This window comes from Trichinella spiralis (assembly GCF_000181795.1).
Source record: "Trichinella spiralis strain ISS 195 chromosome Unknown Scfld1, whole genome shotgun sequence".
Classification (NCBI taxonomy): domain Eukaryota; kingdom Metazoa; phylum Nematoda; class Enoplea; order Trichinellida; family Trichinellidae; genus Trichinella; species Trichinella spiralis.
The window spans coordinates 2,951,793-2,974,213 of record NW_003526940.1 but is presented as its reverse complement, the minus strand read 5'-3'; the positions used below and the strand labels follow the sequence as shown (position 1 = coordinate 2,974,213).

General features: G+C 34.3%; 6 protein-coding genes across 6 annotated transcripts; 4 read left to right on the top strand and 2 right to left on the bottom strand.

Moving 5' to 3' along the window:
- Positions 1–301: 301 nt before the first annotated feature.
- On the bottom strand, positions 302–364 carry Tsp_09061a (conserved hypothetical protein; the record flags this gene model as incomplete). The annotated part of the gene is made up of 1 exon (XM_003382166.1): positions 302–364. A coding segment is annotated over exon 1 (63 nt), but the record flags the coding sequence as incomplete, so codon positions are not given.
- Positions 365–1,983: 1,619 nt separating this feature from the next.
- Tsp_09060 (conserved hypothetical protein) lies at positions 1,984–2,891 on the top strand. The gene is made up of 3 exons (XM_003382165.1): positions 1,984–2,050; positions 2,454–2,521; positions 2,718–2,891. The coding sequence occupies exons 1-3, from the start codon at positions 1,984–1,986 to the stop codon at positions 2,889–2,891; spliced, it is 309 nt and encodes a 102-aa protein (XP_003382213.1).
- A 164-nt stretch (positions 2,892–3,055) lies between these two features.
- Tsp_09059 (conserved hypothetical protein) lies at positions 3,056–4,626 on the top strand. Its single transcript, XM_003382164.1, is given in 6 exon segments — positions 3,056–3,097; positions 3,184–3,327; positions 3,386–3,480; positions 3,498–3,834; positions 4,226–4,317; positions 4,524–4,626. The coding sequence occupies 6 exon segments, from the start codon at positions 3,056–3,058 to the stop codon at positions 4,624–4,626; spliced, it is 813 nt and encodes a 270-aa protein (XP_003382212.1).
- Positions 4,627–5,978: 1,352 nt separating this feature from the next.
- Tsp_09058 (hypothetical protein) lies at positions 5,979–6,451 on the top strand. Its single transcript, XM_003382163.1, has 2 exons — positions 5,979–6,098; positions 6,164–6,451. The coding sequence occupies exons 1-2, from the start codon at positions 5,979–5,981 to the stop codon at positions 6,449–6,451; spliced, it is 408 nt and encodes a 135-aa protein (XP_003382211.1).
- A 5,797-nt stretch (positions 6,452–12,248) lies between these two features.
- Positions 12,249–15,945, top strand: Tsp_09057 (AP-1 complex subunit beta-1). The gene is made up of 8 exons (XM_003382162.1): positions 12,249–12,305; positions 13,190–13,507; positions 13,863–13,955; positions 14,304–14,510; positions 14,586–14,717; positions 15,191–15,268; positions 15,554–15,772; positions 15,829–15,945. Exons 1-8 carry the CDS (start codon positions 12,249–12,251, stop codon positions 15,943–15,945), a joined length of 1,221 nt encoding a protein of 406 aa, XP_003382210.1.
- Positions 15,946–18,219: 2,274 nt separating this feature from the next.
- Tsp_09056 (hypothetical protein) lies at positions 18,220–21,158 on the bottom strand. Its single transcript, XM_003382161.1, has 4 exons — positions 19,807–21,158; positions 19,108–19,726; positions 18,427–18,448; positions 18,220–18,311 (listed from the first exon to the last, which is right to left on the bottom strand). The coding sequence occupies exons 1-4, from the start codon at positions 21,156–21,158 to the stop codon at positions 18,220–18,222; spliced, it is 2,085 nt and encodes a 694-aa protein (XP_003382209.1).
- Between the last annotated feature and the right edge of the window lie 1,263 nt (positions 21,159–22,421).

The window sequence follows — 22,421 nt, the reverse complement described above, 5'->3', positions numbered from 1 at the left end:
TTCACTTTTGTTTGGTCCTGCGTTTTGCATTCGAGAGTTATTTGAATCATTTTCTGTTCTGTTTATCATTTTCACAATGGCTGATATTTCTGAGCTGCGTTTTGTAACAAATCGTGGCGGAAGTACGTCTCTTGTTTCTCAAGGAAGGACATATACAAATTGAGATACACCAATAAACAGGGAAAACATTGGGTTTGCTCAAAAGTATGCGCTAAATGTACAGTGTGTGTGCTTCGTTATTAAGGGTTAGGTTACTTTGGTATAGGGCAGAGAAGGCTGCAAGGGTGTCATATGGACAAACCTGGATGTGACATATGTGATCACGCAAAAGGATCACATTGAAAGCTGCCCAGTGGATGAGCATTTAGCATACAAAATGGAAAAAAAGGCGGTTTTGAAAAAACGAAGCGCGGAAGAAACAAAACCCATCCTCGCCATTTACGATGAAGTTTCCGCCGCGTCCGCTGTGCCATCTGCATCTGGCCATTTTCCGCTTTTCAAGCGGATGAAGTCCACGATGTACAGCCATCGGACAAAGCGATACCTAAAACTGCCTGAACATCGTCAGAACTAGCAAATCCCTGACGCATTCAGGACAACAATGGCCGGTGAAGATTGTTTGCTGTGGCAGAGTGCATCGAGTCATATATTGGTATTGGCTACGGGTTCTAACATTAGACTGATGGCAACCAGGCGAACCTGGGCATTGGATGGTACATTCAAGATTGTACCACAATGGTATCAAAAACTGTTTCCCATCCATACCTTTTTGGCGGGAAAGCTGGTGCCAGCAGTCTATTGTTTATGTACGGATAAAGATCTTACGTCAATCATAATCCACAAACAATAATTTGTGATTTTGAAATCTCTCTGATACCACTTTGTTAATATTGTTCACTGTTATATTGTTTATTGTTGTTGTTGTTGACTGTTCTTTACTGTTGTTGTTGCTGCTCTTGATTCGTGAAAAATGAAAATCACTATTTAATTTATTTTTGTATCGTATCGTTTTTTTCTGAATTATTATTATCGCATTTGATATAACGTCACTGTGGTACAATAAAATATAGAATAATAATAAAAGTTATTATTGAAAACGTTGATCACTAAAAAGTATAAACTTCACTAATAATATATTGGAAAAACAAAATTTCAATGAATGATAAAACTTATAAATCTTGATTGAAACAATTCCCAAATAAGGAATAATTTCATTATTAATGTTACGTCACCACTATTAAAGTTACGTAATCCTATTACATTTGAACTTGGTTAGTGGAATCTGGAAAGAATTTCCATGCACTTATCCATTATTTTCCCGTTTAATTAGCTATAGGGAATTTTTATCGGCCAAAATCTTATGCACTTAATGAAGTTCGACTGTATTTTATATGAAATGTATGAACGTCAAACAGGATTTTTCATACAAACCACAAACCTCATCGACATGTATAAAAATACATATATGGATGTTTTGTAACGAAATAAACTTTGTAAATATTAAAGTAAAATTCTTGGATTGCAAATAAGAAAGATTAAAATAGAACATTCCCAGTAAAATCAAGAAATTCATCAGATGCTAACAATTTAGTAGCTTTCACTCTTTGGTTAAGCTTGAAAGCTGCAACTGTGAACAATTTGTCAATTTTTGCATTTGTATTAAAATCGCCTTTACCAACATATGTGATGTGACGAGAAACATGAACAATGTTTGACAAAGGCATATGCGTTTAATCATGCGTATAATTAAATGAAATTGCGAGCTAACGCATAACGTTAGCATTAGTGCCATTTGTAACCCGGAAATTAAAAGTGTTGCTACAACATTCCAGATTTTTCAAATAGATTATTCAGTATTCTGATATTACACCCGGAAGTTAACATCCAATCTTGATAAATTTCAACAGGCAATAAATTTATTTACAAACAGAGCACATATATATATATATATATATATATATATATATATATATATATATATGTATGTCGCATCCAGAACTGGTAAAATCCGTTGAATCGACAGCTACAAATAGCAAGACGCGTCACGATAGTAACCTTATGCAAATATGATAAGGAAAATTGCCGACGGCAGTTGCTGCAAAGAGTTGACCTTATTCAAAACCAAAAGTGATTTTATATATAAATATCTGTTCGCTAAGAGTAGGTTGTTGTTGAATAAATGTTCACTCAAGAAAGGCGTTATCATTACTGCTCTGCGTTAGTTGTTCATTTTCGGGTATTGCGCTTCAAACATACGTTTTGAGTGTTTACCCTTAAAGTGTAGTAGCTCTGGTCAATTGGATATATGGTTCATATATATAATCAGTAACGAACCGCGTTCTCTCCATCTTACCCCTTATCTGCTCTCTGTGCTTGACGTTCCTCTGATTTGTCTTATTTCATGGCTGAAAATTTGCATTTGGTTTTAAATGAAAGAGGTAATTGCAATTTAGTACATGAAGGAAGAGTTTACAATTTGAAACATACGAACATGCAAGATAAACAGTGGGTTTGCCGTCAGGTAATTTTAATATTTTATCTAATATCTCATTTCTGTTCATTCAATTCAAGTTCATCATGTAGGTTAAAAAAGGATGCCGGGGTTCAATCTACACGAACTTGGATGTGGACGCAGTCTTGGATTGCAATCCTTATACAGATGATTGCCCCCCTGGCAATGACATCCTTTATAAAATGGAGAAAAAAATGCTCTCAAGCGACGGGCAGCGGAGGAAATGAAGACCGTCCCGCAGATATACCACGAAGAAGCAAGCAGTGCATCTGCTGATTTGGAAACTGCTGGTCAGTTTCCAACGTATAAAAGTGTTAAAACGGCAATGTACAGAAAACGGGCACAAAAATTTCCAAGACTTCCGCCAACTCGCCAGTAGCTGGAGATTCCACCCCACTGGTGAATGTCGAAGTCTGATCGCCGCTTTTTATTCTATAATAATGCACATAATTCCATTTTTATATTTTGTACAGAAGAAAATCTATCAATTTTATCTGAACATTCTGTCTGGTCCATGGATGGAACTTTCAAAATAGTTCCAGAATGTTACCAGCAAATTGTTCACCATCCATGTTTTTATTGCTGGTAAATTAGTGCCACTTGCTTATTGTTTAACCGTCCATAAAGATCTCTCCACGTATCGTGAAATTTTCGATAATTCAATTTTAAAGGCGGCAGCGTTGGGAGTGGTCCTACAGCCGCAAACAGTAATTTGCGATTTTGAGTTCGCCCTGATCCCTCTGATGCAGAGGGCATTTCCGGGGATCCACATACAAGGCTGTTATTTCCATTTCTGCCAAGCAGTTCTCTGGAAGGTGACGGATCTTGGGATGCGTACCAGTTACATCCATGGTGAACAATACAAGAATAAAGTCAATGTTGCTGGCAACGGCTTTCTTGCCGCCTCATGATGTACCTGTTGCCGTGGAGCTGCTTGGCAGAGATGCTACGGGTTCAATAGCAGCCTTGTTTTTAATTACTTCAGAGCGGAATGGATGCCCCCTGACAGACTCCCGCTGTGGAATGTATATAATGTAAATATTCGCACAAACAATGATTTGGAAGACGGGCACTTCAAAATGAACCGACTTGCGGGGAAGCGACACCTCGGCTTTTATGAACTGCTCCAGTTGCTGATCGATGAGCAGGGATCAACGGAAACGTTGATTCAACAAGTGACATCAGGACGCGTTACCGCCAGTGATTTACAGATAAAAAATAAGAAATATGAAGAACTGCAGCAACGCATAACAGCGTTGACTGCAGAATACAGTGGCGGTACGCGTACACTGGAGCAGTTTTTAAGAGCTGTGGCGTACCTAGTACCCGAGGCGGAGAATTACTGAGTGCCAGCCTTTTCTGTACAACTGCATTATTTTTATTTAATCTTGTACAGTTTTTTATTGCTTTTCTATTTTATGATGTTTTGTTTTATTATATTGTTCGTTTGTTTTGTATTGTATTATATTATGTTATATTGTTGTTTTGTATTGTATTATTTTGTATTGCATTGTATTGTATTGTATTATTGTTGTTTTGTATTATACTGTTATACTTTGTACAGCTGAATAAAACGGTATAAATACGATAGATCAGGAGATTCCGTGCTATGTAAAAATAGTTTGATTAATGTCTTCTCAAATAAATAAAACCATGACCTACGCATTTAACTATAAGTAAAATGTAAAATGTAATTTGGTATGTAAAATTCAGAACACTGCAATGAATATGAAAACAAAAATACCGCCAAATTCTTCCATAGGTGATATTTACATTAATACGATAAAAAACGCCATTTTGCTCCAGTCATATGTATTGTATTGTATTGTTTTTTTTCATCGTAATTTCATTCTCTTACTTTCCTCAATCTGAGAACAACAGAATTATTATAAAACAGTCAAAAGGTTAGAAATAAAATTTAACAAATAGAATAAAGTAAAATTTGACAAATAGAATGAAATAATATTTGACAAATAAAATGCATAGGAGTGACAACAAATGAAATTTACAGGCACGCGTCAGAGCAGCAACCAATGAAATTTTACTGCGAAGAAGTAGGCGGAGTCAGAGGGGAAATCGGGTCTACCTCCATCAAAGAACATGATGCTCTGTGAAATGAAGAAGCTTCAAAAGCTTTTCTGCTCGGTGCAGTCCATTTCTTTCTTTGTTGGCATCCGCAACCAGAGGGTTCTACTTTTATCACCCAAAGTACATAAGAACTGTTCATAAGAATTTCAAACAGCAGATGATTACTCGTCGATAAATTACATTTCAGCTGGCAATTATACGAGATGTATGCATAGTTTTTTCGTGTCAGAAATTGTTTGATGACCAGTTTAAGGCGATTGTAATACGATGGAAAAATCAACAAGTAATAAATTGCCCACAGCTGTAGCTATTCATCTAAAATTAGGAACAATGATTGCTGAATGTTAGCATAGAAATACTTTCCTTATTTAGCTTGACTGAATTTTGAAAATCTTTCCTGCTTGCAATCAAAGAACTTTAAACCTCACAAAGCTTTGCTCTTTTTTACCAGTGTTATTGTTTTTTTCTGTTTTATTTAAATAAAAAAAATTAAAATCTGCAATTTTATTTACAAAAAAAAGTTTATTTGTATATTTGGTGTAAATTGTAAACTTTCTTTTTGAACATCGAACGAAACCGACTAATACGTTGATGAACACTTAAGTTGCCATTGCTTTCCATTTACATTTGCAACCTTTCAACCTGTATTTCAATGGTAACGAAATTTTAAGCATTCAGAATCAAAAGCAGCGCTTATGATTTAGCTGATTTGCTTGTTGTTGCATTTTCAAAGTATTTTATATAACAAGTGAGCGTCAAACAAAATTTTTCATACAAAACGTCATCGCAATTTATAAAAAAGCATAGATGGATATTTCAAAAAGGAAGAAACTTTGTAAAGAATAAATTCTTGGATTGCAAACGAGAACGATTTGAATAGAACACTTCTAGTAAAATCAAGAAATTAATCAGATGCTAACAATTTAGTAGTTGTTACTCCTTGGTTAAGCTTGAAAGCTGCAACTGTGAACAATTTGTCAATTGTGCATTTTCTCTTTGTATTAAAATCGCCTTTACCAACAAATGCGATGTGACGAGAAACGCGATCAATTTTCGATAAAGCCATATGCGTGAAATCATGCATAAAATTCAGTGAAATTGCAAGCTAACACGTAACATGAGCATCAGCGCCATTTGTAAGCAGTAAATTGAAAGTGTTGGCACAACAATCCAGATTTTACAAACAGATTATTCAGTATTTTGACATTACACCCGGAAGTTTACATCAAATCTAGATAACAAATCTGAACAAGCAACAAATTCAGTTACAAGCCGTGGGAGCAGGTTTTTATATATATAATCAGAAACGACTACCATTTCCACCATTTTCCACTTTTCTCTTCTCTACGCTTGACTTCGCTTTGATTAGTGTTATTTCATGGCTGATAATTTACATTTGGTTTTAAATAATCGAAATAACTATAATTTAGTTTACGAAGGTAGAGTTCACTTCCTGAAACACACAAATTTTGAAGAGAAACAGTGGGTTTGCAGTCATGTACGTAATATTTTATCATTATTATATGCCATTTTTACCAATCAGCATTCTGATTTCTCGTGTAGGTGAGAAGTGGATGTAGGGGTACGGTTTACACCAATCTCGAAGTAAGCACCGTGTCGAGAACAGAGCCTCATGCAGAAACATGCACTGCTGACGATTCTGTATTGTATAAAATTGAAAAGAGGAACACTCTTAAACGCCGAGCCGGGGAAGAAACGAAACCGGTGCCGCAAATATACCGGGAAGAAAGCAGCATTGCATCAACCAACGTGGAAACTGCTGGTCAGTTCCCGCCATTCAAAACAGTGAAATCGGCAATGTACAGAAGCCGGGCCAAACGTTTTTCTTGACTATCAGCAGCTAAAATTTCAGCACGCGCATGTAACAAAATCTGGTCATTTTTCATCTATAATAATAAATGCTATTTGAAATGTGAAATATGAATGAATAAATGAAATGTGCTACTCTTATATTTCGTAATGTCTTTTAATTTATGAACAAACATTAATCTGTTTTAATATTCTGCACAGAAGAAAATTTACAAGAGATGGCTCATGGATGGAACGTTTAAAACTGTTCTTGAATGGTACCAGCAGATGCTCACCATTCATGTATTTAAAGAATATAAATTAAAGTTATAATAAATAATGAAGAATTTTTTTTTAATTTCAATACGGATAACTGATATGTATTTTCGTAGTAAGATAACGTTTTAGAAATGTTTCAGATTCCTGTATTAAAAGATGCAAATAAAGTTTTGCTTTTTTTAACAGCCATATTTTAGCCTTTATTTTTATCATAAAATTCATCCATAATTTTCAGAATGTTCTTTTGCTAAACAATATTTTATGAAGAGGTTGCTGTGAGAATAGAAGGTAACTGACTGAAGTCAATATTCAATGTTAGTCCATTTTGAAACAATACCTGGTTTCTTTAAAGACTGTTATAAATGAAAATAGAGCCTGAGTACAAAAATATTTTAACAAGGTTCATTCATCAAGCGTTTCTGTTGCAATTTGTAATAACTCTGAACATCCGTTTGTTAAACTGATATTGTTGAAATTTAATTTATTCATATATGACGACAAATGATTTTTCATGTTCCAACATAACTGAAAGCCTATATTTGTTAAATTTGATTACTTGAACTAATTTACGAGCAGGATGTGGAATATACCGTGATATTACAAATATATACATTTAACGGAAACATTTTAGTATTGGACACAATCAAACAATCTTGGCATTCGATAAATTATATATTAACGTATAAAAGCATTAAAATTTGAAAATAAATTGCCAAAATATTTCATCAACAAATGTATACCTAAATTATGTTTTACTTAATAAAACATATTCACTGAAAGCTTGCAAAAATCAAAAAACAATGAAATCAGAAATATCTTAGAAAACTGAAATGAAATATAAACGTATTATAATATTGAATGTCGTGAACGTGAACGACTAGACAGATCAGATGCGTGCAAAACAGCAATGAAAGCAAGAGAGAGGAATAGTTTCGAGTGCCGTTGAGAACTAAAAAAGTGCAATTAAAACGCTTCAAAGTGGGGTAATGGGTTGGGACTCTCACGTACACTTGTATACTGTCGTCGTCCCTATACTGAAAAAATGCACACATATATGTTTGCATCATTTTGATTAATTTCAGTGCAAACATAAAATGAATTTCCTATCCGTGCAATAGCCATATCACTATGAAAGAAACTGACCCTTGAGTAGTGGCGTGCATGATCCGACCGTTAGTGGTGGCACGTAAAAATCAACTGTAAAAAATTAAAGAATTTTCTTTCTCATCCTCTTTCTCAAAAAATAAATATACACATTCTAAACATAAAGCTCAATTAGTAGGATTAAAGAATCGGTGATTAGCATTTCATCACCTAGCATTGTTTGAACGTCCTACAATGCTACTGAACCAGGTCATTTCAAGATTACCAAATCCCTGAAATGCTTCAAGTGCATCACCTAAAATAAATTATTGAAAAGTAAAGAAATAATTTCATGAACACAAATAATTAATTGATCTCATAAAATATAACATCTGAAACACACTGCTCAAAAAGATTTTCATCCAAAGTTTTAAAAAAATACTTAATACTTGATACACATCTCAAAAAAACAATTTTGATACATATAACAACTGTATATCTCAAAAAACCACGGTTTGACTCTGCAACCTCAGCTATGCATAAAAACATTTAAATAACAAGAAAAGGCAATCATTGTTTGTCCGCGCAACTTTGGCGTCCTTTCTTTGATTGCCTATTTGCTAATGTACTATACTGCATTTCAATGCTGATTGCCGAATGACTTATGAGTGACTTAACGTAGCGCATCATTATTATCGTAACAGATGCCAATCATTTTTGAAGATAAAGTTGTAAGTTGAAGTCTTATTTATGTGACAAGCCATAAGTCCGAAAATTTGTTGTTGGACAGCAGAATATCTCCCCATCTCTCGTACTTCAATACTCTACTCAGTAGTATAAAAATACAATATAATACAATACAATACAATACAATATAATGTAATATAATACAAATAAAAATGAACTATGCAAAGAGTGCGCTTCACCATTAAATTCCTTTATATGGACATAAATTATCACATTTCCCAATTTTTATAACAATCTATTTGTTTTATAACTGAACTACATTATTATTGCCTCTATCATCTAAAAAATCTCAAAGCAATGATGAGGAAAAAAGCGCAAAGAAATTGACGCTAAACAAAGCTGTTTGAAAATATTTTAAGAGTAAAACTTAAAAATGACCAAGAAGTGGACTGTATGAGTTATTTGTAGATAATTCAAAACCAATTTATGAAGCAGAATTCAATTTTATTCAGTTAGAGCAAGAAAGGTAGTGAGCCAGTGGCTAAGTAACAGTCAAAAGTTCAGTTAGATAGCTTAAATCTCGAATATATCTCTCATTTTGAATTCCATTTTAAATATCATTTTGCAACAACATTTAGTTTTCATTTGTTATTTTATCAACAATTCAAGATCAACTTGTGATTTCCATGTGACATCAGTGCCTTTTGTTGATGTTGACAGAAGATTATTAATCAAATGCTGACATCAAACAATGCGATGTACACTGCAGAGTGAATTTGAAGCAGCTTTAACAGCTTTTCTGCTTAGTGCTGTTCATCGCTTTTTTTCCGCTTCTAAACTGCTTTACATTTATCCACCTGCGTTCATAAACACTGTTCAAAAGAAATGTCAGCTAACAGTTGCTTTCACTCGTCATATAAATCACCTTCTTAGCTAATAATTAAATCAGATTTATGTCAAAGGTTCTTTGCTGTTTGACAGATATTGTTCTGATAAAGGCTAGTTGAAGGCTATTCAAATACAAAAGGAAAATCTAAAATTGATAAATTGTCTACAGCTGCAGTTTTCAGCTAAAACTAGGAGTGATGGTTGCTGAATGTTAGCATCGAAACTTTTCTGATTTTGCTTGTCTGTTCTCTGAAAATATTTCTGGTTTGCAAAAGAATTTAATCTTTCCAATCTTTCTTTCGCTTCTCTTCACAAGAGTTATTGTTTTTCTTCTTATGCATCATTTAAATAAAAAATAAAATTGGGATTTTTGTTTAAAATATAAATTTATGATTATACATTTTGTGTAAACTGTATTAAATTTGTTTTTCAATATCTAAAGTGAAACCGACAACTGTGTTGACTAAACATTCAAGTTTCAATTGTTGTATTACGATGATAACCAAATGTTGAACATTCCAGATCAAAAAATATCTGTTGTTTTTCGAAATAATTTTACCGAACAAACAAAAGTGAAAGCAAACAAAATTATTTTTCATCTCACGTTATCTTTCTCTAGCACTGCATATATTCTGCCAAAATATATATGACCATGGCTAATTATCATCGTCGGCAGGTATTATCGTCATAACAGAAAAAAAGCAATAGATGATGACACCAAGCAGAAAAGCTGTTGAAGCTTCTTCATTTCATGGGGCAGTGGACATCGCATTCTTTGATGTTCGCTTTGGTGCGCTATTTGTGGATAAATTAAAACTGCTGGCGCTAGATTCCAGATTTTTGATAAAGATTATCAATTTTTCACACATCTTGCCGGAATGTGGACACTGAACTGAGATGACAAATTTTAACAAGCAAAACATTGAATTAAAAACCCTAGGAGAACAAATATAAATGATCAGTATTAATAAAGTACAGAAATTGACGGCCAGTCGTTGTCACACGCTAGTGTGGAGGAATTTCCAACTGTTGGCGAGTTGCTGGCAGTGGTGGACATCTGTTCGTTGCGTCATTTCTTCCGCTGCGCTATGTTTAAAATTTTTTTTTCCATTTTATACAAGATTGAAATTGTCTGGGATACATCCGCATGAGGAGCAGATCCTAACACAGTGTATATACATCTAAGTTCGTGTGCATTGATCCGCGTGCACATGAAAAATTTGAATAGAATGAATAGAAATTGCATAATTTATAAAATATTATTTTATCCGTCGGCAAGTCCACTGTTTATCTTCAACGTTTGTGTGTTTGAGTTGGTAAACTCTGCCCTGACGGAATAAATTATAATTATTTCGATTATTTAAAACTAAATGCAAATCGGCAGATGAGAAAAATCAGAACGAAATCAAGCACAGGAAATAGAAAAGTGGTAAAGTGAAAATTTTTCATTCTTACTTTTTAGGAATCAACTTTACTGAAAGTTGGAAGCCAGTTGTCCATTCACTTTTGAATGACTCTTTCCAAATGACCGTCTCTGTCAACAAACCGCTAAAAACAACAAACTAGCATTTTCAATTACGTAAGATTGATATCAGAATTTGCTTCTTGTTCAATATTGCGTATAATTCATGATATTATTGTATCTGCTGGTCAAGCCTGATAAATCTGCTTTGCTTCAAGCTATCTTTAGTCTAGTTGTTTATCTAGTTATAGACATATAGTCGGCGCCATAAATCTTCATATCTGCCGCTGTGTGGAGTGAGAAATCTTGAACGGCATTTATTTCTGACACTGTCCATTTCCTTCTATCAGCGTTATCAGATAAAGGATTTCACAGAATTTCAACGATCATGAAATAGAATAAAGATGAGAAATTAAAATGAAATATTACAAACATTATTTAATGAAAAATTCACGACCGTTGTTCCATTTCATATTTGTTCTTTTCTCTGTTCAGTTCTGTTTTCATTTTCAGTGCTTGATTCTGTTCTTACATTTAGAAGCAATGTTTACACTTATGCAGTTTATTTCTAAAAAATGTAAATGTTTTTCACACGAAATTGTTTTTAATGTCTTCCAAAAAAATTAACATATAGATAAAATTTTGTGATTACAAATTGTTAACGTATCTTCAATCTTCAATGCATCAAAAAGTGGAATATTTACAAAATTCAACAAATGCAACTACAAAATCTATGAAGAAGAAAATTTTAATACGTACAAAACAAAAAATAGTAATACAATCCCTATGAAAAAAATTTGCTATTTCGTGTTCTGTGAAGAAAAGATAATTCAAAATTAAGAAAATGACACTTATAAAATAAAAATGGCTTAATTTTTTACAAGTAAACTGTACAACAGGCCTAAAAGAAAAGAAAATCCAGCTTCAAATAAAACGTTTGCTATAAAAAAAGTTTAATTATTATTGTAATACCACTTGAAATGCAAAAAATATAATAATTTTAGAACGATCGCTTTCCAGATTTATAAAGATAATGCTTTTTTTCAAAAATTACAACATGAAACAAATTCAATAAATATAAAATATTTTTTGTGTCATAATAAAATTTTTCAGTAACAAATCATAGATGAGAGATAAATATTATAAAGCAAAACAATAAAAGAAATTCCTCGTAAACATACCATCACATTTAAGCATAAGTGAACTCTATAAATACAAACATTCTTAATAAACACGAAACAAAAATAAATATTATCCAAAAGTGAAAAACACATATGACTATAAAATCACAACTGATATCATGAAAAATAAACAAGTTATGGACAAAAGTCAATTATATGTGTATGAGCATGATATTTATTTCGTAAACAAATTCAAGTATATAATTGTGCAACACTTTGAAATAAAATCACTCAAGCCAGGAATTCATTTATTTAGAAAATGAGTTTTGTGCACTGTATTTTGGTGGTGTTTTTCTTCGCCGTTGGTGAAGCTCAGGTAACTTAAACTATGAGAGAAATCTTTAGATTACGGAAATCATGTGCAAATTTTCCAATGCAATATTTGCAAAGATGTCACTTATTTAATTCATTAAAAGATTATAAAAATTTCAAAACTACTATTATTATTTCAATTATTAACTTGCCCAATAGCAAATGCATGCATCAATTTGAAATTCTTTTCAGAATTAACAATTAAAACTTTGCACAAGATTTTACACATTTATTAACCCTAATCCGGGCACCTGTCTACATATATAGACAAACGATGTTTGGAGCAGTGCTGTGACATGAAAAAAAAATAATTAGCCTTCATTCCAAAACTTTCGATAAATTTTTATGCTCTACCTTCACAGCTAATGTTTTTGATCTATGACGTTTTTAAACGATTGCTTCATGTTCACTATTCATATTCCGGGCACCTGTCTACATATGTAGACACATAACACTTTCTCTTTTTTTCATGATTATACTGAAATAATCCACATGTATGTAGTAGTTAAAATGCTCTGAGGTTACCACATTGATTATTTTTGAATGTGGCCCATGTTTGTGTACTTTATGGAATCTGGGATAATGTTTCTGTGGATTTTATAGAGTAGATTGTCAAACAGGGTGTCAATCCCAAAGATAAATACGGTATGCTTCATGAGTGTCTGTCAGTGCTCTCAGACCTTCTTGATGTTTGTTTAAGAGTCACTGTTATTAGCTGAATATGCGAAAAAAACAGTCAGTTGTTCATGGAAGCTTTAAAAACTGGATGAGCGATATCCATTATGCAGCTTATTGATTGCTATAAATAATCAGTTGTGATTGCCAATTTTGCATTTTACCATACGTATTGACCATTTGACCATTTGACCAGAAAAGTGTGGTGTGAAGATCAACTGGATATGTGACGCGGAGTATGGTTATGCTCTGAAAGGTTTGTTATATATTGGCAGAAGTAGTGAAGAACCCCAAATTGGTCTAGCAAGCACCAATGTTGGGCAATTGGCACAGCCATTTGTGAACTCTAACAGAAACGTTTTTATGGACCGTTATTTTACATCATATTCCACTGTGAAACATCTTTTTGAGCAGGATCTTACAGTTATTGGTACAGTGTTTGCACATCGCCGTGATGTTCTAGCATGTTTGCGTAAAGCAGCACAACGTGATCTTTACTCTACATTAGCTGTTTATGAGCACAGCAAAAAGGTAACGATGATCAATTACGTGCCAAGGAAAAACAGCAATGTTCTTCAATGTCAAAAGCAAATCTGTTGATTTCATGCCACGCAAAGGTGAAAGTAGACAACCAGCAAGATTTCAAAAGAACAAACATCATAGGCCAAAATAATGGGTTGTACTTCATCATTGAGGTGTGCATCAACAACGCATTCTTACTGATGAGACATCAGCAAAGTTATCAGAAGACAAAGAAGCGTTTTATGAGAGAGCTTTCAGCTGGTCAAACAACACATCGAAATGAGGTATCAAAATCAAAAATCTATGCACAAGCTAAGCATGCCTTCATCCGCTACAGACTGCCCCAAAATCATAAATGTTACAGATATCAGTTATGAAACGACAAAATCCATCAAAACACCGAGAGCAAGGACGTCGAAGGAAAGTCGAAAATCAACGTGAAACCGCTGCCATTCATGTAAAAAATATATATGTAGCAGCCATAAAATCATTAAAATGTGTAGCGCTTGCATTGAATAAAATAAGTAATCTATTTGTGAAATTATCATTAGCTCTTGAAAAAATAATCATTTTAACATCATGTACAGGAACTAAACACGACGAAATTTCTAGTGTCAACATATGTAGACATGTGCCCGGATTAAGGTATAAAATTTGCCGCCCGGATGAGGGTTAAGCAATTTGTGTTTGATGTTGCTATAAAGCATATATTTTACTTGTTTTTAATAAATGCCATTTTTGGCACTGCAAATACATGATTTCACTTCGATTATGCGTTTATGAAATATGCAATGAAAAATTTAAGATTGAGATGCTTGGTGGAACAACCCTTCATGGTAGAGATGCTGCTGTTATGTTCCCAGAAGCTCAGGAGGCATTATTCTTATCGGACACAAAACAAAAATTCGGTGTATTTCACAAACTGGTAAGAGTGGAAGAAGTTTCAACCATGGGAATCTTTACCATCATGCAAGTCGTTGTACAAAATACTGATTGCCAAGTTTCACATGACGTATGTTACCTTAATTTTAAAGCCGCTTCCCACAAATGAGAATTCACTAGCTTTCATTGAATTTTTCAATAACAGGTATCTTCCTATAACGATGTACTAAAAAAGTGCCGAGCTGAAAGTGAAAAACAGAAGTGTAGAATCGAATATAAGTATCATGATCCTTTAACAGCAACTGCCCTTTGTGTAAAGAAAGTAGAAGAATCGATAGTATGCATTTTAATTCATATTATTTATTCAAAATAAACCAGAATTTTAATGTAAATTATAAAAGCAACCTTCATCAATAACTTTCAGTAATTGATTTAATATAATTTTCTTTATTCCATATTTTGCATGATGTTGAGATATTCCCTGAAAATTCGTTCATCAAATGTAATTTTAAGTTTTAAAAGGAACACTCTGTTAAAACCTAGGTTTGATGTTTAGAATTTAAAGGGAATTACTGTTTCACAAAAGACATTTCACAGTTATATTTAAAAATAAAAAATAACTTTCAGAAAATTATAAATGAAGTTGTTTAATGAAATTCTGCATTTTCACTGCTTTTTCCAAATATAATTTTTTCGAATTTCTCCAGTTTTATTAGTTTACAAATAACAAAAGCATTTTCCAAAAATTCATTCTTTTTACTTCATTCAAAGCTGTACATACTTTTTATGGATGCTTGATATTACTTTCAGATTATACCGCAACGTGACCAAAGGGCGAATAGAAGAAGAACGATATATATTGATTCAATTGATGATGTAGAAGAACAGGTAAGAAAGCAGGCTATATTCGAATCTGACAGGAACAAATTTAAAGTCAATTGCTACTTTATAAAAATATGTCACAGTAATATTTTATAATAAAAAATGACTTTCAGAAAATTTTCAATGAAGTTATTTAATAAAATATGCATTTTCACTGATTTTTTAAATATACTTTTTTTGAATTTCTCTCCTGGTATTAGTTTAATAATAACAAAGGCGATTTCTAAAAAAATCCACTCACTTTATTCAAAGTTGTACATTTTTTTAATGGATGTTTGATATTACTTTCAGGTTGTACCACAACATAGCCAAATGTTGGGTGGAACAACAGAATACACTGATTCAGATGCTGACATAAAAGAACAAGTAAAGCAAGCTATATTCGAAACAGATAGGAAGAAAACAAATGGAACATATCTTTGGTTGGAAAAAATTGTAATTGGTTTTAATATGGGAATCTCTTCCCGTTTTCAAGTTTTACTGAAACAAACAGTTTGCCCTATTAAAGTGGTAAATGCATGTTGATGTGAAACTGAATGAATATATTCAGCTCTGTGCAATTTTAGAAACGGTATAACTCTTATAAGAAAGTCTACGAAAACTGTAAGGGTTATGGAGATTTGAAAAACTGTACCGTTGAATACAAATATTTCGATCCAACCATATCAACTGTTGAATGTTAAACCACAAAGCAAAGATAACATTACACCAATTACTTTTCATCTTTAAATAAAGAAACCATTTTTGGAATTTTGATTTATCAAATAAAATCTTTGTAACGGCAGCTGACACAGTTTTTACTGATTAATTAGAAGTAATATTAACTTGCAATGAAACAATTTCTATAAAATAAATCAGTTATTGTATAAATTAAAAGCTCTGATTTAACATTTCCACTCAACCTAGTTAGTTCTCTTTACTAACTGGTTGGTATTTTCTGATGGTTGTCGGAATGATTCCTTTTGTGGAGAGATGTGACAAATAATATGATGACATCAATTTTTTTCAAACGTCAAAACAATGGCTTAAAGAAAATGAAATGACAAATATCTCCGTCTGTCGCCAGTTGCTTGCCGTGATATCACTTCTGGTGATTTATTTACAGGTTGTTTATGCGGAAAATCTTCTCAGTGTCAAATCAACTCATACTCAGCGCAAGCATTAGAAAATCAAGTCTCACTGCTCAAACAAATCATACAAATCAGATACAAATAAACAAGCAAATAAATATGCATATATTTTCATTTTGTTGAAATATGTGAAGACGATCAGTATCAAGTAACCAAGAATACTTGCAACAGTTTATTATAATAAGAAGCAGCAATACATGCAGCACAAAAAATGAAAATGAAAATGAAAGGGAAGAGAGTGAAAGATTAGAGTTTACGCAGCAATCATCAGCAAGTGATGTTAGCTGAAAAATTCTCTTAATTGCTTGCTCATGAAGCGCTTTTATATGCATTGTCTATTACGCATTTTCACTCGAGGCAAAATAAGAAGGGAATGAAGCAATTTCACCTACATTCAATAGCTGTTATTGCTTGCTATTCGATCAGTGCTACCAATGATATATAAAATCAATAAATTCCAGTGTATTTATTCTAAGCAGACCCGTAGGCTATCTCTTTCAACACATTTCTTTTTAAACAAGAAATTATAAAAAATATCTTCTCAATACCATACAACTATCGTAATGTATAAATTGTTTTCAGCTATAACAAAATCATTCAAAGGCTGCTTTCAGAAAAAGGAAGATTTTAATATCATTTTTTTCCAAATTGCTTCACTTTCTTCATTCATCTCACTAAAATTAACACAGTGTGCGAATTCTTCCTCATACATATGTATCTCTATCTAAGCTACACCATCTAAACGAAATAAATAACATAATAATCATTTTAAATTTTGCTATTTTAATATTACCTTTTTTGGGCCTCTGCTAAAATTCAATAATATGCTACTTTCCTAAGAACATTTTTCAAAAGATTATCAAAAAGTGCAAATGCACATCAGTAGCTTTTCTGCATTTTCAAATAAGTTAGAATTTGTTGCTGTGATTTAAAAAAAATTATAACATAAAATTCCAATATATACTTATAAAATATAACATGATACTTTGCTGTGTAGAAATATCTGCAGTAAATAAAAAAGGAATTGTAAAAAGGCTTACAATTAAAATATCTTGTGATTTCATGCAATTGCATGCGCAATATTAAAAACCGCTAATTAGTTAACAATATTATTTTATTATTGTTTGTTTTCATGCAAAATGTATGCAATTTTAAATTTGAGCAAATGCATAAAAGTCTTTAAATTATAAAATAAACATCTTGAATGTGACTTTCCAAATTATGTAATAATTATGTATTATTTATCATGATCAAAATAAATTCACAAATGCATGATTATGAAATTAAATATTAAATGTAATAGAAGCGTTATGTAAAATTCAACATAAAATCGAAGCGCCTTAAAAAGTATAAATTACTTGAAATTTGAGGATTATTAACAATGTTATTTTAGATGAACAGTGAGAAAACTGATTGCTTGTTAGCTCTGCATGTAAGAAAAATTTGTCAGAGCAGAAGTAAATATAGCAAAGTAATGAAAAAATAAAATCAGCAAGTAATAAGGAATAGCGCTGACTTTTCGTTAATAAATTGCTTTGCTTGTAACATGACCAACATCTCAGATACAACTGAAAATGGTTGCAGCATCGATGAAACACTATAACTGCCGGTTCTTTTGTTTGACTTTTCCAAAAACAATGAAATTAAAGATTTCATTTTAGAAATTTTTTAAAATACAACTACATTTCTGTAACTATAAATTAACGTGATAAAGCATGTCCATAGCACAATATTTGCTTCCTGCTTCACTGATAAACCATTGACAATTGTTATTACTTTCAGGTGTTCATCGATAGCTTTGAATAGAAATAGAACTTGCTACTAATTTTATATTTCTCCGAAAAATTCTGCAATCATTTTTGATATCTTGTCCAAACAAATTATTCTCATGTTTTTTGCACAAACATTGTTGAACATTTCTGAAATCATATAATGAAATGAAATATAAAGAGATTATTTGAATATCTTATTTAATGGTATATGAAGTACAGGAAAATGCTATTGAAATCTTTAAAAGAACCAGCATTTACTTACTAGCCGGTTGCAGCTCTTCCCACTAAATTTTGGCAGGTAGATGTTGCAAAATAATGTGATAAAATTGTGTAAAAAAATAAAAAAAAACATCATATGTGCATAATAAATATTTAAATGCTTGTGAATTTTTATTAGTTCATTTAATTCAATGAATTTTATTTGTTTTATATTGATGCAAACAATTTGTGCAGATTATTTAACAAACGACTTTTCAATATCACAAACAAACAACATTAATGTACTTGTGGATCTTATAAAACATCGAATGCGACTCATAACCCATTTAATGAATATGATTGTTATTAGCAAAACAACCAGATTTTAATTAAGAAAAATATTATAAGCTCACTTTCCAAATTAACCTTCAAATAAATATATTATTAGCAGTACCAAAATGATAAGGCAATGCTGATTTTGGATTACAATCGACAGTAAGTGTTTGCATACATTGAAAACGTATTTAGCTACTAGCAAGCAGAATATCTTTGACTTTGATTGCTACTTTCTTTAAGACAAACCTTAAAATTTTTTTAATTTCATAAAATCGTCTGCTTCATCTTTTGAATACGTTCAGAATACTAATAATATTGAGATTTATGATGGTCATAAGAATTTTTAAATTAAAGCTGCTTTGCTTTCCTGCCATTCATATGTTAACGTATTAAAGAATTGACGGCTTACCGCGTCTTTGGTCGTCTTGTCTTCTTGGTGCTGGATGCCGATGGAGTCGAGTTCCCAGAACTTTCTCAGTGTCTGTTCCATGTGGTCTTCTATTTGAGCACAATGATACCGGTATTGAGACGTTGACGGTGGATTCACCGGACCAAAGACAACCCATCCCAGAGTTGTTTCAATAGCAACCGGGTCTGTTGGATTTCCTCGTAGGAGTTTCTCACCGAGAAATCGTCCATACGAATCCACACCGATTAACACGTGGATAGGCAGTTTCTCATCTTCCTCCTCTGGGAGCTGCAGGTGTTGTAGATGCTTCCACTTGTCACACCGGACTGGGACGGAAGGGATATCATCGCAGATTCGTGGAAGTGTTAGTGCTTCAATGGACTTATCACCCACACCGGATTGGTTTGTATCTACGGGGCTTAGACGGAACCGGACTCTTCTGGCCACCGTTGGGGCGCATTGGATTCCACCGATTCCTTTCACCGTGACGGTCTCCGATGTTCCCACCAAATTCAAGGCTCTTGCTACTTCTTCTGTCACTAGGGCTGTTTCAGCACCGCTGTCGAACAAGCAGTTGCCGTTAGCCGTTGTCCGTTTGCACCAGTAGCAATGGCTTTCACTGTTTGAAACCGGATTCTCGTTGAGCCGCGTATATTGGCGAGTAATACACGGGTGAATGTTTCCTCACTGGGTTCAGACCGCGTTTTCTTCGCGGGAGGTGGAATTGAGGTGTCAGATGGTTTTGGCTGTGATGTTCGGCGGTTGGGAGCCGTTTCAGTGAGCAAATGGTGAGTTCTCCAGCCCCGTTGTCTCATCGCACATCGCTGTGATGTATGGCCTTGACTTAGGCAAATGAAGCACAGGCCGAGGCGCACCGCCGTTGCCTTTCGTTCTGACCACTGTTGGTTCAGGAACTGTGGACATACCGTTACACGATGTTTACCTTGGCACACCGGACAGGTTGGATGGAGAGATGTATGAAAGGCTCCAATTGTTTGACGAAGGGGGCGAGATCGCTTCCGCTGACTCTCCATCACCGTGTGTTTATGCGTGGGGGAGGGTATTCTCTCTCCCTGTGTGGACTGTACGAGGTCCACAGCGCACCGGGCTTGTTCTGCTAAGAAGTCCAGGAAGGTCTGAGAGGTCGGTTCTTCCGTCGATTTGCCACATTGATCCTTCCACCGGGATTGGATGTTCTTTGGCAATTGGGCCACCAGTTGCGGTAGTGCGGTCCGGGAACCGGATACCGTGGTATCGAGATCCCTTCCGATCGCTCTGAGTTCCAATAGGTGGCCGTTTAGCTTGTCATGCAGAGCTAGCAGACCTTCCCTTCCTTTGGCGACCTCCTTTGGGACGCTAAAGATCTTGAGGATATGCGCGTCCAACACGTCCGATACCCGATAGAATCGGTCGTGTAGTAGTTGCACCACAGCCGGGTAGTTTTCGGCTGCTGTTGTCACGCCACTAATTGCGTGTAATGCTGCACCAGCTAAGCAGGATCGAAGATGCACAAATTTTGTGACATCTTCGAGATCGTCTCTTCGATGCACTGCTGCGTTGAACTGATCCCAAAAGGCCTTGAATTGGAGGATGTCTCCGTCGAATTTTGGTAATTTTGGGATCGGCCTGGTCGAGTTGGTCTTGGGATCGTTGTTTTTGGTGGCTGGTGGTTGGGTAATTTCGGCCGACGATGGTGTTTCAGCGGTTGCCAGCAGTTCGTCGGCTTGACATTGGGTGGTTCTGAGCTTGTCGATCAGTTCGTCGAATTCTATTATTGCTGGATTTCTTTCTTCCTCCGGCAAGCTATCTAAGTAACGTTGCCGCGATTCAAAAAATAGTTGTGTTGCACGTCCCAACGTTTTGGTTGCTTCGCGCATGGCTTCTACATCCGTATGTCCAGCGCAAAGTCTTTGCAGTCGATCTATCCAGTACTGCAGTGCCGATCCTTCGGCATCATATGCTCTGGTTCGGCTCCTTGGGCTGGCCATGTTTCCTGTCGGGTTATTTGTGGGGAGTGTTCGGTTGCTGGTAGTATCACGAGTTGGATCCATAGGTCGCTGGTTCCAATCCGGCTCGGAGGACCAGAAAATGTGTTGAAAAATCTTTAGTTCGAACTTGAGGATTCTTTGGTAGTGGACTGTATGTGTTAAATATAAAATATCAATGACAGTGGGTTTGACTAAGAATCGGTTTATTCAGAACAAACAGTGAGTAACAATAATGATATAGCGAGAGAAAAGAAACGGTTCAGGCGGTATTCGATACGGCGTGTTCCGTGTTAATGTCCCTCCTCCCTCCGCACTTGTATTTATATCTTTTTCTTGGCGTCACTCCGCATCCGGCGTCCTCGATAAAATAAATGAAAAGCAATTATAAATCGGCGTGGGCACGCCATCCCTTAGACTGTGCAGCTTAGCCGGAATCTGAACAGGTGCGCTGTCAGCCTCATTTCAATTTGACGCTTTTTCAGCAACTGACCACAAAAGTTGTGACAAATATATTACAGAACGCTGACTTTTTGATGATTTAATTGCCATTCCATTGTTTAACATCAAGAAAAACAAAGGATGCAACTGGCGTCGCGCAATTGTTGTTTTCGTACCAGGAGCAATGCTTTGTTGCCACGGGAATTTTTACATAGTGATGAGCAGATATTGAGAAAAGATTTCTCAACATTTACATTAATACGATAAAAAACGCCATTTTGCTCCAGTCTGTATTGTATTGTATTGTTTTTTTTCATCGTAATTTCATTCTCTTACTTTCCTCAATCTGAGAACAACAGAATTATTATAAAACAGTCAAAAGGTTAGAAATAAAATTTAACAAATAGAATAAAGTAAAATTTGACAAATAGAATGAAATAATATTTGACAAATAAAATGCATAGGAGTGACAACAAATGAAATTTACAGGCACGCGTCAGAGCAGCAACCAATGAAATTTTACTGCGAAGAAGTAGGCGGAGTCAGAGGGGAAATCGGGTCTACCTCCATCAAAGAACATGATGCTCTGTGAAATGAAGAAGCTTCAAAAGCTTTTCTGCTCGGTGCAGTCCATTTCTTTCTTTGTTGGCATCCGCAACCAGAGGGTTCTACTTTTATCACCCAAAGTACATAAAAAACTGGTTCATAAGAATTTCAAACAGCAGATGATTACTCGTCGATAAATTACATTTCAGCCTGGCAATTATACGAGATGTATGCATAGTTTTTTCGTGTCAGAAATTGTTTGATGACCAGTTTAACGGCGATTGTAATACGATGGAAAAATCAACAAGTAATAAAATGCCCACAGCTGTTAGCCTATTCATC